This window comes from Pocillopora damicornis, chromosome 4, assembly GCF_964200805.1.
Source record: "Pocillopora damicornis chromosome 4, jaPocDami1.2, whole genome shotgun sequence".
NCBI lineage: Eukaryota > Metazoa > Cnidaria > Anthozoa > Scleractinia > Pocilloporidae > Pocillopora > Pocillopora damicornis.
Genome location: NC_142673.1, coordinates 14,747,091 through 14,761,789, shown reverse-complemented (window position 1 = coordinate 14,761,789; position 14,699 = coordinate 14,747,091). Strand labels below are relative to the sequence as shown.

The 14,699-nt window shown below is 39.3% G+C and overlaps 1 protein-coding gene across 4 annotated transcripts in view; it reads right to left on the bottom strand.

Moving 5' to 3' along the window:
• LOC113675685 (pregnancy zone protein) overlaps positions 1-11,546 on the bottom strand; it is a 41,857-nt gene extending 30,311 nt beyond the window's left edge. For all 4 annotated transcript variants that reach the window (XM_027192281.2, XM_089202907.1, XM_089202908.1 and 1 more), the window contains exons 1-8: positions 11,442-11,546; positions 8,254-8,443; positions 7,510-7,687; positions 7,133-7,185; positions 6,933-6,953; positions 6,116-6,167; positions 5,840-5,913; positions 5,151-5,190 (exon numbers count right to left, since the gene is read on the bottom strand). In XM_027192281.2, coding sequence (XP_027048082.2) covers positions 5,151-5,190; positions 5,840-5,913; positions 6,116-6,167; positions 6,933-6,953; positions 7,133-7,185; positions 7,510-7,687; positions 8,254-8,443; positions 11,442-11,506 — 673 coding nt within the window. In that variant the 5' untranslated portion in view covers positions 11,507-11,546. The remainder of the gene's footprint in view (positions 1-5,150; positions 5,191-5,839; positions 5,914-6,115; positions 6,168-6,932; positions 6,954-7,132; positions 7,186-7,509; positions 7,688-8,253; positions 8,444-11,441) is intronic.
• Between the last annotated feature and the right edge of the window lie 3,153 nt (positions 11,547-14,699).

The window sequence follows — 14,699 nt, the reverse complement described above, 5'->3', positions numbered from 1 at the left end:
ACCAGTCCAGAAAGTTACATAACAGTTGAGAGTTACATAAGAAAGAAAAAGCAAACGTTGATGTCCGGAAGGTTTTTTTGCATATCATAACATCTTTCCCTTTTTCCTATTTTTCTTTTTTTTTTTTTTTTAACTATAACTCAATGTCAAACTTTTTAGGTGGCTTGATCAATCGTCCATGTCTTGTCCGTATTTCAGTTGTAGTAGCTTCGTGAGGTGGTCTTGCACTCAGCTCTGTTTGAGGTGTTGGGGGTAGTTGAGATCTTGGAGGGGACATGGATGTTCCTACTTGAGAACTTGCTGGAGGGGGTTGGTCCTGTTCCTGCAGATTGTCTGGAACGGTCAGGTCATCTTCGTCCATTTTGAAGGGGGTTTCTTGAAGTGGTTCCATGGTAGAACGCAACTGCTTGCGATTACGCCTGTAGGATCTACCATTGACTTCAACCTTGTAACTGCGAGATGCCACTTTAGAAGAAACAACTGCTTTTGACCACTTTGTTTCTCCAGGCATCTTCATGCGCACTATGTCACCTGATTTGAGTTCTGAGAGTTGTTTAGCATGTTGGTCGAAATGTTTCGCTTGCTTGACACGATCCCTTTTGAGAAGATCACTAACTGTTTGGTCAGTCTTGAGTAAAGACTCTGAGAAGGGTAGAAGTGTCTTAGTTCGGCGACCAAAAAGTCGTTGGCACGGAGACATACCTGTCGCAGCAGTGGGGGTGTTGTGGTGATCCAATAAACCAAGATATGGATCGGATTGAGACAGAAGAGCTTTCTTCATTAAAGTCTTGCAGGTTTTGACTGCGCTTTCGGCCATCCCATTAGCTTGTGGATAGTGTGGTGAGGTGGTGATATGAGTGAACTTCCACGTTACTGCAAATCTTCGGAACTCTGAGGATGAGTACTGAGGACCGTTGTCAGAAACTACGTAATCGGGTACCCCATGTCGCGAAAAATGCATCTTCAGCTTGTGAACGACTGTCTGGGACGTAGTATCGGCAAGATGATCCAGCTCGATAAAGTTGCTGTAGTAATCAACTAATACGAGGTAGTTTCGGTTCTCGAAGGTAAACAAATCTGTTCCAACTCGTTGCCATGGCCTGTCAGGAACTGGGTGAGGCTGAAGAGGTTCACTGGCTTGTTCAGGTCTCACACTTTGGCATATAGAGCATTTATCAATACGATTCTTGAGTTGTGCAGACATTCCTGGCCAGAAGAAAACCTCTCTGGCCCTTCGAAGGCATGCTTGGAGTCCCTGATGGGACTTGTGTGTTTCCTCTATCATGTCACGGCGAAGGCTCTCTGGGACAACGATCTTCGTTCCTTTGAAAACTAGGCCATCTTGGAGCGTCATTTCATCTCGGTATTTGAAGAAAAGCTGTGCGCTTGTAGGTACCATGGAAGTTTTTGTAGGCCAGCCAGCGCGTATGACTTGTGACAACGCTAGTAAAGATTCATCCTTGGCCGTTTCCACTTGAAACTTGGCAAGTGTCGACTCTGATATCGATAAGTCTTCAACAAAGTTGACAGTTTCTAGATCTTTATAGCAGGATGAGGTGCTAGCATTTGGTACCTTTGACTGCTTAGGTAGAACGCGAGAAAGTGCGTCAGCGATGTACATCTCTTTGCCTGGCTTGTAAGTGAGATTCAGGTCAAATCTTTGAAGACGTAGCATCATACGCTGTAATCTCTTAGAAGCTGTATTGATTGGCTTCTTCTGTATAGCAATCAGTGGCTTGTGATCTGTTTCGACTGTGACGTGCTTGCCATAAATGTAATGCTCGAAGTGCTCACAAGAGAATACAACAGCTAAGAGCTCCTTCTCAATCTGTGCGTAATTTTGCTCTGTCGACGTCAGTGCCCTGTTGGCGTAGTGAACTGGCTGTCCTTCCTGAAGTAGAGTTGCGCCAATGCCATACTGTGAGGCATCGCACTGTATAGTGACATTCTTACTCACGTCAAAGTACTGTAGGACTGGGGCTTTAGTGATGAGCTCTTTTATCTCCTTAAAGGCTTTATCTTGGGGGTGTTGCCAATGCCATTCTATTTCCTTCTTTTCCAACTGTCTTAAGGGCTGTGATGCTGTAGACAGATGTTGGCAGAATTTCGCCAGATACTGCACCATTCCCAGAAACGTTCTGAGTTCAGCGAGATTGGTAGGCACCGGATAGTCCACTGTAGCTTGTACCTTTAACGGGTCAGGTTTTAGACCTTCCGCTGTAAGGAGGTGTCCTATGAAAGGAACTTGTGACTGTCGAAGTTTCAACTTCTCGCTGTTGAGAGTGAGGTTTCTTTCTCTTGCGCGACTGAGGAAAGCCTTGAGATTCTGATCATGGTTGGCAATTGCAGCTTCATTAGAGTCTCCAAAACCGCAAACTAGGAAATCATCGGCGATGACTTCAACACCTGCGAGTCCTTCTACTAGCTCGTGCATTCGTTGTTGCCATACTTCTGGGGCTGAGTTTATTCCGAATGGCATTCTGAGCCATCGATAGCGACCAAAAGGTGTGTTCATGGTTGTCAAGTAACTACTCTTTCCATCAAGTTGTACCTGCCAGAATCCACATTTGGCATCTAACACGCTAAAGACTTTAGCACCACTAAGGCGAGTTGCTACTTCCTCAATAGTTGGAAGTGGATAATGTGAGCGTTTCACTGCGCGGTTGAGATCTCGAGGATCCAGACATACTCGTATTTTCCCGTTAGATTTCTTCACTATGACAAGGCTAGAGACCCATGATGTCGGTTCAACTACCTTGGCGAGGATACCACTCTTCACCATGTTATCCAGCTCTAACTTGAGGGTATCTCGAAGTGGGACTGGCACTTTACGAGGGGGATGTACCACCGGGCGGAAACCTTCGTCCACTTGAATGGAGTAGGTTCCTTCAAGGCAGCCAATTCCAGTGAAGATATCGGTAAATTCATATAGGATAGGATCACTTCTAACATTTGACGAGACGTCAATTCTTTCGTCGTGAATCGCATTTACGTCAGCATCCAAGATTTTGACCAGGTTCATCTTTTCACACGTCGTTCGACAGAGGAGGGGTGTCAAATCTTGCTTCACAATGTGATAAAGAACTCCATATTTTCTTCCTTTCCGTTCAGTTAGTAGGCGGATTTGACCAAGTGGCCAGACTACAGTCTTGTTGTGCATGATGAGCCTTGTAAACGACTGTTCAAGGTTTGTACACTGTTTGTCTCCTGTAGCCCGGATGTAGGCACTTTTGGGGAGAATATTACATGAAGCACCTGTATCAATCTGAAGTTGTACTTGGGCATTATTGTTAAGGCACGCCGTTACATAAGCTGATGTGGGGGAGGGTTTGTGGCTGTAGATTTCACAATCTTGTACGTGATTGACAGAGCGAGAGTGGCATTTTTTTGCAAAGTGTCCGTCTCTGCCACATTTGGTGCATTTCTTGCCAACTGCTGGACAAGCTGACTTTTTCATCTCGTGAACAGTACCACAAAACTTGCATTCTCGTGTGTATACATTGTCGGGGTTACCAGAACTTTTCCCTCTTGACTTCCACGGAGGAGTCCGCTTCTTACCTGAAGTGTGTTTATGCGGTGTTGTATCCTCAGTCTGGGTCTTAGGCGGTTTCGTTTTCTTGGCTTTTACCCTATTCACATTGGCTTCTTCAGTTGTCATGTCTAAAGCGCGTATATCAGTTAGCTCTTGTGTTCGCAGGATATCCAACGCGTTATCCAAAGTGAGATCTTTCTTCTCTAAAAGTTTCTTGCGTGACCGATCATTCTTGACTCCAAGGATGAGGCGGTCTCTTATCAAGCTGTCTCTTAGGGTTAGGAACCCACAGTGTTCAGAAAGGCGCATCAGTGCTGTGCAATATTGATCGACACTTTCTCCTGGTTCTTGCTCTCTCTTGTTGAAGAGGTACCGTTCATACGTCTGATTTCGCTGCGGCAAACAACGAGATTCAAATTTAGCCAGGACGTCATCAATATTGTCAGCGCTTTCGTCTTCAGCGAAGGTAAAGGTGTCAAACAATTGGACTCCTTCTCTTCCAACGATGTTAAGAAAATGAGCAACACGGACTGGGCCGTCCTTTTGACTTATCCCAGCCGCCCGTTCATAGATTTGCCATGCTCTCTTAAAGTGTAACCAGTTATCGCCTCTACGTGACCTGTCTTCGAGATTAAGAGGATCTGGAGGTTTGGCTAGCGGTACTGTGGTGGTATAGATCGGTGTAGCAGCCGATGAACCAGAAGGTTGCTGACTAGCAGAGGTCGAGGTCATGACCAATATAAAATAACTTCCACCAACAACAACAAAGCTCGTGAAACGTGATCCCACTTCTGACACCAAGTTTTGTCCTTTATGACGCGAGAGAGCAAGATAGTGAGTCTGAGTCCAGTAAGCTTCTTTGAACACAAACTTTAATCACTTGAGAGGCAGGTTACCTTTAGAGCTAACGAAACAACAACAACGCGATAGCGACTCTCTTATTATAAAATATGTTTTTTCCGTGTAACCCGAGAACTGACACGTGAGTAGTCCGAAGTGATTACATAACCAGTCCAGAAAGTTACATAACAGTTGAGAGTTACATAAGAAAGAAAAAGCAAACGTTGATGTCCGGAAGGTTTTTTTGCATATCATAACAAGATCAACCGTGCTTCATCTTCCATTAATTTCTCATTCAAAATAGCAGTTTACGCACAGTTCCTTTACACAAATGATCTTATTTTGTGGTGATTACTTGGCTGATTGTTCTAGCAAGGAAGGATCCAAGGAAAACAAGTCTGTTTTCAGGTCATTTTGATCCTTTTAAAAGAAAAAAAAAAAAAGGAATATGCATCCTGCCCCCAATTAACACTCTGGTTCAAATAGGCTCCCTTCCTTGAGGTACCAAAAGTAAATATCAAGGACCCCAGGTGCCAAATAGAATCATTAAGGTATCGAAATTTATAATATTGATATCATTGTCTTTCATACAGACACTAATGTTTTGTGTAAAACAAACCATGGGTGAAATGCTTACAAAACTATGGTTTTTAATTTATGTTCTGTGCGTGAACTGAAAGATGGCATACATGTAGGTTAGCCAATCAGAACTTAGCATTCACATTACAAAATTAGACAGTACAATCTCATTAAGATATTTGTTCATGAGAAGACATACCATACTTATCCACTGAAAAGACAAGTTTTCCTTTTTCACCCTTAAATGGAAGGAAGAAATTGTTAGAAAGTTTGAATTACTATCAGTTTCAAATAGACAGACTCTAGGCAGAAAAAGCTCTATAACTGGTCAGCCAGGACAAATCACTTTAAATTTACTACAGCTGTGGTTCGCAGACCAAGAGGCACAAGCAAAGAAAAATAAGCCATGTACTGTTCAATGCATGTACTTAGAAAAAACCTCACTGGTCCCTTTCCTTAAACTTAATTGAAAACATGTAGTTCTCAGCACCCCATCACAAATTATCTTGAGTAAACCCTTTATAGGTCCAATCTTTGGCCACTAAACAATTGGGATATAACCCAGTGTTTTTGTTCTCATTTTTTACCGTTTTGTTTTGCTTTACTAAGCATTGAGAGGGAAAGTCATGCACGGACAAGTAACAGTTGAACATTTTTGTTTTTTAATATTTTCTGGGACATAACTATTATTTTCATGACCTACAATAGAATTTTTCCAAGACCTATAATGGGTAAACTGATAATTAAATCACGGTATTTCTTTCTTAACTGATCTTACAAAAATTCAATACAATTAAATTACATGACTTTCCATGTCTGGAAAACAAGATCATGAAAATTCAATAACTTTACAAATTTTTTGCAGACCCATGTGGGTTCTGAAAATACCTTAACTTCTGCTTCAATCTTCCAGTCGCCCAGAAGAGGCTGGCTTGATAAAGGAAACTTTAAACTAACAATTCCTAAAGTATGAATAAAAATCAATGGGTTAGAGTTAAAGGAAACTGAGGTCCTATCTGAAGCAATTGATGTGTGAACAAAAAGCCTACATGAGTGACAAGGATATGCCATGTATCTATGCTCTGTAAGTATGTTTGGATAATACATAGAACTTTGGGATTATTCTGTATAAAAGACAAAAAGAGCACTTCGTTAATGACTCACCACCAATGAAATCCACATTGTCCCATTGCATTGTACGTACTTTACCAGGACTCTACAAGAAATAATCAATACCCAGCAGTTGAGTGCCATAGAGACCCGCATATAACCACCTACTTAGACTTATATTTGATCTTACTCTGGTATTGTTCAACCAGTATTTTTTCATTCCTGACAGATTTTCAGAGAGGTTTTACACAAAAAACAAATAGGAATTATTACTTTGAGCAAAAGGTGATTTGTAGTGTAGCAGACAGGTAGTTGATCAGTAGAAAGGGTACTGGGCACAGGTAGCTTTTGAAGAATTAATTTGCATCACAGTGCATGACAATGTTCCTTATTCAGTAATGTTTAGCTACTCAAGGAAGTTAAGGCAACCTTTAACTGGTTAAAAGGTCTCTTGAAGATGAGGGTTTATGCCACTCAACTGCAGGACAGCTGTTTTTATTTATAAGTTTACACTTATAAATTGAATCATCTTTGTTTAGGAGCCACCAAACTTGCAAGAACAATGATCAATTTCTATCCATGCAAATATCTTTACGAAGTTCATGTTACTTCACTCTACAGACTTGTAAATTTTAATGATCAGTGTTAATTTATGCAAAGTTACGGCACATTTTTCAGATGCTCTTGCAGATAAACTACACCCCTGAACTGCTGCAAAAAATTTTGGGAAAAAGACACCACTAATACACCTGTGTTTACAGCACCTCCTTTTCATTAGTTTGAAAAAAGATGCCACATCCAAAGACCTTTAGGTGATGGAATCTTTCCCTCTAAAGAAAATAGCTATTGAAAACAAAACAGTTCTACTTACAGTAATGGAAACTCTTTTGACCTGTGAAGAAACATCACAAGAGGTGTAATTATTAATGATTCTAAAATGCAAGAGACATATATTTTAATATACTGCTGTGTAATAAGTCAACCACTCAAAAGAAGCGTTCTGTTACAATAGCATTTTGCTGCATGATTTGCCTAAAAAGTCAACAAAAATTTGTATTTGTCAGAGTTTACCTGTCCTGTTAAGGGCTTGAGGTTTTCATCAACACCAACAATACGCATGTTCACTAAAAGAAAGAAAAATTAACCCTGTTCTTTACATATTTCCTAAGTGCTGAAAAGAAGGTTTTGTTTGAAGGGAGAAATTAGATGCTATGCACTCTTAGGGTTTAAAGAGTTAAATAAAACTTAATTGATGAAACTGCACACATAAGCTTGTCTATTCTCCTTACCTGTTTGCAGGATAACATATTTGAGTAATGAAGGGAAGTCACTTCTTAATCACTTCTGCAGGTTTAAGGGGTTAATGCCCTTCTGGTGAAGATTATGCCTCTTTCTCAAAATTTCGCCATGCACGGGTCAATCTCTTAATAGAAATTTATTGAAATTACCTGTCTGGCCTGGTTTGTAGATTGGCTTGTCTGTTTGAATGAAAACAGAAATCTTTGGAATTTTAATCGTTATTATTTCACTCTTCTCAAAAACGAGCCCTCCATGAACTGGTCCTCCAAAGACATTGAGCTTTGCTCGAATGCTGTCCCTCTTGTTGGTTCTCAAATTTCGTGGTATCTTGAATAAAACAAATAATATGCAATGTAAGGTACACACATCTATGCCAATAATGTTTGAATCAACAACTTTGCATTTTTTCTGTTGCAGGAAGGCATTTAAGAGTCATCACCTTGAGTGATATACAAATTCCCATAACATAGCATTTGTGTGAAGGAGTACACATAGATGTGAGCAATGAATGACAAAAGAGGAATTAATATATATGCATTTGCAAGTACACCACTGCACATATGGAAATTTTTTATTGCGTGTTTGTTACTAAACCCTTTGTAACTAACACCAATTACATGCCCTTGACGTGTGTGTGGGATGCTGCATTACACATAAGCAGTAATACATTACTCTCCTAAATATATATTAAAATTTTCCACAATCCCATACAAATCGCTTAACCTAGTTAAAAATAAATTTGGATAATTTGTTCTACCAAAGTTCAAAGAGTAATGTAAAGATATCCTCTGCCTTCAAAAAGGTTATAAAAGGAAAAGATTGGTAGAGTTATTCTGACGTGAGAAAAAAATTGCACTTTTTCCAAGAATATCTTGAACCTTTGATACACTTACATTGAGTTTAAGGGTTCCTTCAGAGTCACTAGTGAACTGTGCTCCATCACTAGCTATTTCTTCACCAGGTCCTGACCTGTAGGTCAGTGAAGCATGGATGAACCATGTTTCATTGACATCAATGAGACTGACAGATAATTCTTGGGTGCTGCCAGCACGGAAAAGTCTTGGGCATGTTATAAGGTAGCCACTGCAAATAAAGAGAAGAATGAAAACAAAATTGTAAAAACCAACAATTGTTAATAAGGGAAGATTGAGGATCTCAATATGTTCTGCATCTGCATTGTAGAATGTTAGAGACTTATAAAGTGGTAAGGTCCATGGAAATTTGTCCTCACTATTTTTATTTGTATGTTGTTTGAATGTTTTCTCTTTTTAATATTTTTAAGGGGATGGATTGCAAGGATCAAGTCCACCATTATGCACTATTATCCAGGGGTTTCAATGAAAGCCGGTTACTAGTGGTCTACCTCCATCTGCAAGACATCTTAGTGCTATCTGTTAACCCTCTAACTTCCACATCAAATTTGCCATTCTCTATACTGTCAACCATACAATTTTTGTAATGTTAGTTCAGAGAATTTAGTATTGGATCAACTAATTATCCCAAAATTTACATTTTTCTTTATTCTCATCACTAATCTGGTGGGTATTGTATTGATATTGTAAGGAGAAATTATGTCCTAGTCACACATGGGAGTTAAAGGGTTAAGTCTGTGAGCAGGATCTTATGTTTGGTTGTCACCTCATAACACTGTTGCAGCATTGGTAGCCACTTATGGAAAAAGTTGTTAATACTCTGACCACCATTAACATAGTATACAAATATTTTCCTTTCAGAAGAAAAACTTCACCTATCAAGTTTCTTGTGTTAGCTGAGAGCCAATATAGAACACAGCTATACATAAGAAAACAATTTTCCAAAAGATCTAATTAGGGTTTTAATTTTGCCACCTCTGGAATGAGGTAAAAATATTTTACATATTACATGTACTGGAGTCTTCACAGTCTCCCATTCATTCTATTTAAAACAATCAACTGAACTTTAAACTTCCTTTGGGAAAATCTCTTGTCAAAATTTGGAGAAATAAGTTGATAACCAAATCATACTTATAATCAAAAGGTTTTAAGAAAATTAACTTAATACAGGAAGCTTGGAAATTAGAAGTTATCAATTTGAGCACTAAAGTTCCATGGAAGCGTAATTTTTCATGACTTCAAGGTCTTGCTAAAAATATTATACCACAGCCTTTCACACAAAGACCACAATCATAACTCGATCACAAAAAAGACAAAATTTCAGAGACAAAATTTTGCACACGTGCAAATCAATAGTTAGAACAAACTCATAAACATCCGAACTTTAAAAAATTGCCTGCACACCGATGTCTAGTATTTCTTTTGCTTCTCTTTCTACGTGAAGCAAAGAAAATGAGATACATTTTAATACTGGCTTTACGAAGGAATAAAACGTGACGAAGGAAGTAAACTTAAATTGCTACATTCGACAAATAGGTCACTCGGCTCTTTCAACATTCTTCATTTTTTTCTCATTTAAGTTCGTTGTTGTACATCAATATTTGTTTAATTCGTTCAAAACATAAGAGTACCCTTTTTGAGCACTAAACCGACCTATTTGAATCTTGGGAGAAAACTTCTACCAGATGAAGCTAGAGTAGATTTTAGACATAGCGAAGACATTGAGTGAGGACTTTCGACTCAGCCTGAAAACGAGGTTAAACTTCGACTAAACTGCGTAAATGTGCCGGTATTAGCTGATTTAAGAGGTTATGAAGTGATGAGAAAATACGTTTCCGACAGAACACCCTAATCATCTTGAAAATGCACAGCAAGATGAAACGCCTGCTGTGACTTGAATCAACGCCTGCTGTGATTTGGTTTCAACAGAACAATAGTAGATACAAATATCGCTGATCAAATTCGTGACCCCTTGAATAGGTCAAATATTCTGCTCGCGCGCGATTTCTTACATCCATTATAACGAAGGTATTCGTTTGAAAATTGATTGGAGATTGAAAAGCGTTTTGGTGTTCTTACAGAAGAAGAGGTATACGGTGAAACCTGTATTGATGGCAATTCAGCCAGCGCTCTATGTTCCAAAACTCTGTTCAGTGGACTTTTAACTGAACCCTTGTGTGACCCAATGTACACTTCAAAAGGTTTTACAATATACCTTAGATTTTTCATATTTATAAAAAAAATAATAAACAGTGTGCGTAAAATCGTGCTTAAATTGAGAAGAGGCACGGGGTTTCAAACAGGTAAAAAAGTAACCAATGACATCAGCTCACCAACAAGATTACAGGAGAAATTAAATTCTATATCATAGCACAATTTGTGTAGCAGACGGAGATCATGTATCGAGCTTGCTCTGGCAAGGGTGCCGTGTTTGTTTATAACGTCATATTAAAGTGAACATCCCAGAACCAGGGTAGATAACGTTTTGACAGCGAGTTAAGAGTGCGTATTTACTTCCCGGCACAAAAATATATTTTGCCGAGTCACGGTTTTTTTCGCACTTCGCTCTCGGAAAACTGTTTTGCTTTTCGGAATATATAATGTCCGGGGACATATATCCGTACATATTTTTGCGTAAACTGTATTCTATTGTTTGTCTGATTTAAAGGATAATTTGCGTGATATTTGATTTTATACGATTTGGAACGTGCGATTAATTTCTCAAGATCTTGTGATTCCTAAAACAGACTTCCTGAAAAGCTGAAAAGCTTCACCTTTCTTCAAGGTTGATCGTTCTGGCTACAATTTTTTCATTGAGGCATATGTCACTCTTTACTATGCAGTTTCATTTCAAGCGACCGGTCTGTCTAGGAAACAATTTAAGACTGTAATAAATCAAATGTTACACAGGTATACCATTTATCCACCTTCTATCTTTAACAGACTTTCACCCTCTATCTTTAATGGACTGTCATCGAGGTCATAGTACATACACTCCGCGGCTAAAATTATCACGGCTTTGTACTGAATCTTAAGTTACGTTGACATAGAAAAATATTAAAGCGCTCAGACGATTTTGAAGGAGGCATAGCGCGTAAGATCTCCAAGCACGTCGTCTGATAGCGCATTTGCGAGAGAAATCTTTTTTCACGAGCGATGGTATCTGGAAAATTGCCCGAAGTAAGAAGACAGTACATGGTTAGACTTACCTCTCAACAAGACTCCCGGATTGAGCTAAAACTGCAGCAAAGACCAACACAACTGCTGCCTTCATCTTTATCTTGCTTGTCTAAAGAGCAACGATATCTTTACGTGTGAGTGACCCAGAGAAGTTGTTTCTTATATATTGGGGGAGGCTTAAACGGTTGCGCAAATTTGAAATTAAGAACTTTCGCACCCACGGCTTCCGTTCAAAGAGAAAGGGAACATATCAGGAGATTCTGACATCATTACGAAATCTAATACTTCCATTTGATAGCTCTTCTCCACAGGCGATGAAATTTGTAATTCAACCCAAAAATAATAGTGCAAATACGTTCTGGAATTTCAAATCTTTAACTAAAATACATGGAATAAATAATAAGATACTCGGACGCGTGAGAGTCTGAAGGGATTTGTATTAAAAACGAGTTTTGGCTGAAAGAGAAATTTCCCTGAGCGCGTTCATATTAATGGTGGACTGGGTTTGGGCTTCGGGACTAAAAATTTTAGCGAGGAAGGCTTTCCCAAACATTCTGATAAGTAATTCTGTGCTTTAGCTGCTGCCATTGCTATGAAAATATGAAACAAGAAAAAATCCATGAGCTGAAAAGTTTGACAATCCTCATTTCCTTCTTCCCGACTTCCATCTCATAAGGTTGTTTAAGGAAAAGATTCTCCTTAATAGATTCTCAACGATTACTTTAGGTATCCAAAATTCTATTCTCAAGCAGGCTCCACTTCAAGACTTCAGTACTGACGATTTACACTTCTGCAACCTCACCCCACAAAACTGATTAATTCATCTGGTATCGTTGAGGTATGACTTGTCTTAATCGTTAGTCATGACGACTAAATTCTTCCGTTGAAACAGCCTCACGTACAAAGTTTGTTCCATAGAGCTTTCTATAAATCTTACATCTTGAAAGAAGAATTTAGTTCTTCACGTCCTCTCAGTTATTCGTCATTGTAAATAGGACACAACAACAGAATCATGCACGTACTCTAGTGGATACAAAATTTAGGGCGTGATTATTGTAGATTTTTTTCGATAACCTTGTCACTACGACTATTTTACATCTAAGCATTCGATCCGGAAGTGACGTTCGTCAAACCCATACCGGACTGCCTGCGGTTAAATTAAGTAACTTTGTTCCCCCATGAAAGTTTTACGTGATTTATCTTTTGGGGGGAACTATCTCTTTGTCACGTTGAGGGGTAGTTGTAATTTCTAGAGAAAAGAACATTTGCATGTACATTAAGCGGCAGGAAATCACCAATAAGAAAAACATATATTTCTTCTAGAATGTGTGACCAATCGAGTCATACTAAGGGAAGCTATTTAGTCGATAGATGATTCGTGGATGGATGTTTCGAGTGAGCTCGAACACCAAGGATACAAGATGCACAGCCTTTGCATATCTTTGATGTGTGGTTTCACGAGATTTTTTCCGCGCAAACTTATAACTATTTTTTTTCTAATGAGTTCCTGATATACAGTGTAGTCTGACCCGTTTCTTCCGTGGCAAGAAGAAATGGCCCCAGGCAACAAACAACAGTTATCTCCTTTGGGAAGTCTAGATATTATTCATTATTTCTTACGTTTTGAGTCTCCAAAGGATAGTCAACGACCAGGCCCACAGAAATAAGTCGTTAGGGAGTTTCAGAAACGAAAACGGGACGCCGTGGACAACGTTGGTTAAAAAATAAACTTATATTCTACCTACGAATCTCCCAATACTCTAAAGTAATTTATTTTGTTTATTACTGTCAAAACTATCTCGAAACTGAATATGGAACACAGCGTTAAATCGGAAATAGAAATTTAAAAAATTAGCCGTCGTTGTTCTCGTTCTCCAGACAACGCAAAGTTTGGTCATTTCGCGTTGTTGTTTTGCAGAAGAAGCGAAGAAATTTACAAAGATTTACAATACACGTGCACAGCCATTGTTCTGCTCATGAAACCTTTTGTTTAATGACGTTCCTGTTTCCGTTGTGGTTTTCTTAACCCTTTACACCCTAACATCAGTATGCATATTCTCCATACCGTTCTCAATATATTTCCAAAGGTGCTGCAAAGGAGAATTTAACAATCTAGAGCCTCTATCATTGGTGATCATTTCCTTTTTTCTTATGACCTCTACGTATGATTTTGGGGGAGATATTGTAAGGAGAAATTAGATAATACTCACTCTCAGGGGTTAAAGGGTTAAACTCCTTAACATTAGCGCCTCAGCACAAGGATTTCTTCACCCGTAGGAAAGTAGGAGGGTTTTTTGTAAGGTGTCTGGTGCCATATCCCCGCCAAGCCTCTCCCGACTCGTCTCAAGTCTTCCCGCGGGTGAAGAAAAGTGCATCGTGCAGCGCTAATAATAGGGACCTTTAATAGTCAGGGGGGCAACACCAAGGAAGATATCGATTGAAAAATGAGTGTCTATTTTCAGTTAGAATTTCGAAGATGGCTGTATGTGTTTACCGTCTCTTACGGCGCCACATCTCAACTTCAGTATAACGTCTTTGAGCAGCGTTGAGTTTCAGATAGAAATTAAAATAATTTGCCGTCGTGGTTTCCATTCGTAGACGACGAAAATTTTGGTGATTTCATGTTGTTTTTTGTAGAAGACGGCTGAAAAATGTACAAAGTTGAAAACACACGAACTGAACCATTGTTTTGCCCATTAGATCCTTTGTTTTGCCATGTCCTCGTTGCCGTCGCCGTCGTGATTTGCTAAAGATCCCTAATAAAGGCCTAGCTATAGGGTAACCTTCATGTCTGCGATCAAAATTAGCCTTAAAATGCACACAACTCGCCGTTTTGAAAATTCAGATAACTAATCCTGGACGGATCAGGGGCAAGAATGATGTTTTGGACCTCATCACTGTTAAACAAACAGCAAGGATATAGGAAAAAATGGGATTGAGGCTATGTTACGTCACATGCAAGCAGCTAGGCCACTAAGAAAGGTTTAAAATGGGGGCGTCCCTAGTCAAGATTTATACTCATTGAAAACTTTTAAAAGGTTGGTTTACTCTTTAGAACCTTCGGAGATATGAATCCGTAGTTTCTGAGGCATACTTTTCGATGCAAAGAGACGAAGGAAACGCTGGCGAAGTAAATTGGGCCGTGTTGGCGTGAATTCCATCAGTGTGCCGCCGAGCATACAACTTAGAAAACCACGGCAGGATTATGACTCACCACTAAAATAGCTCCATGTGGGGTTTTTTTTTAAGTAAGGAGTTTCATAAGTCACCACCTCGAGAAAGAGTGA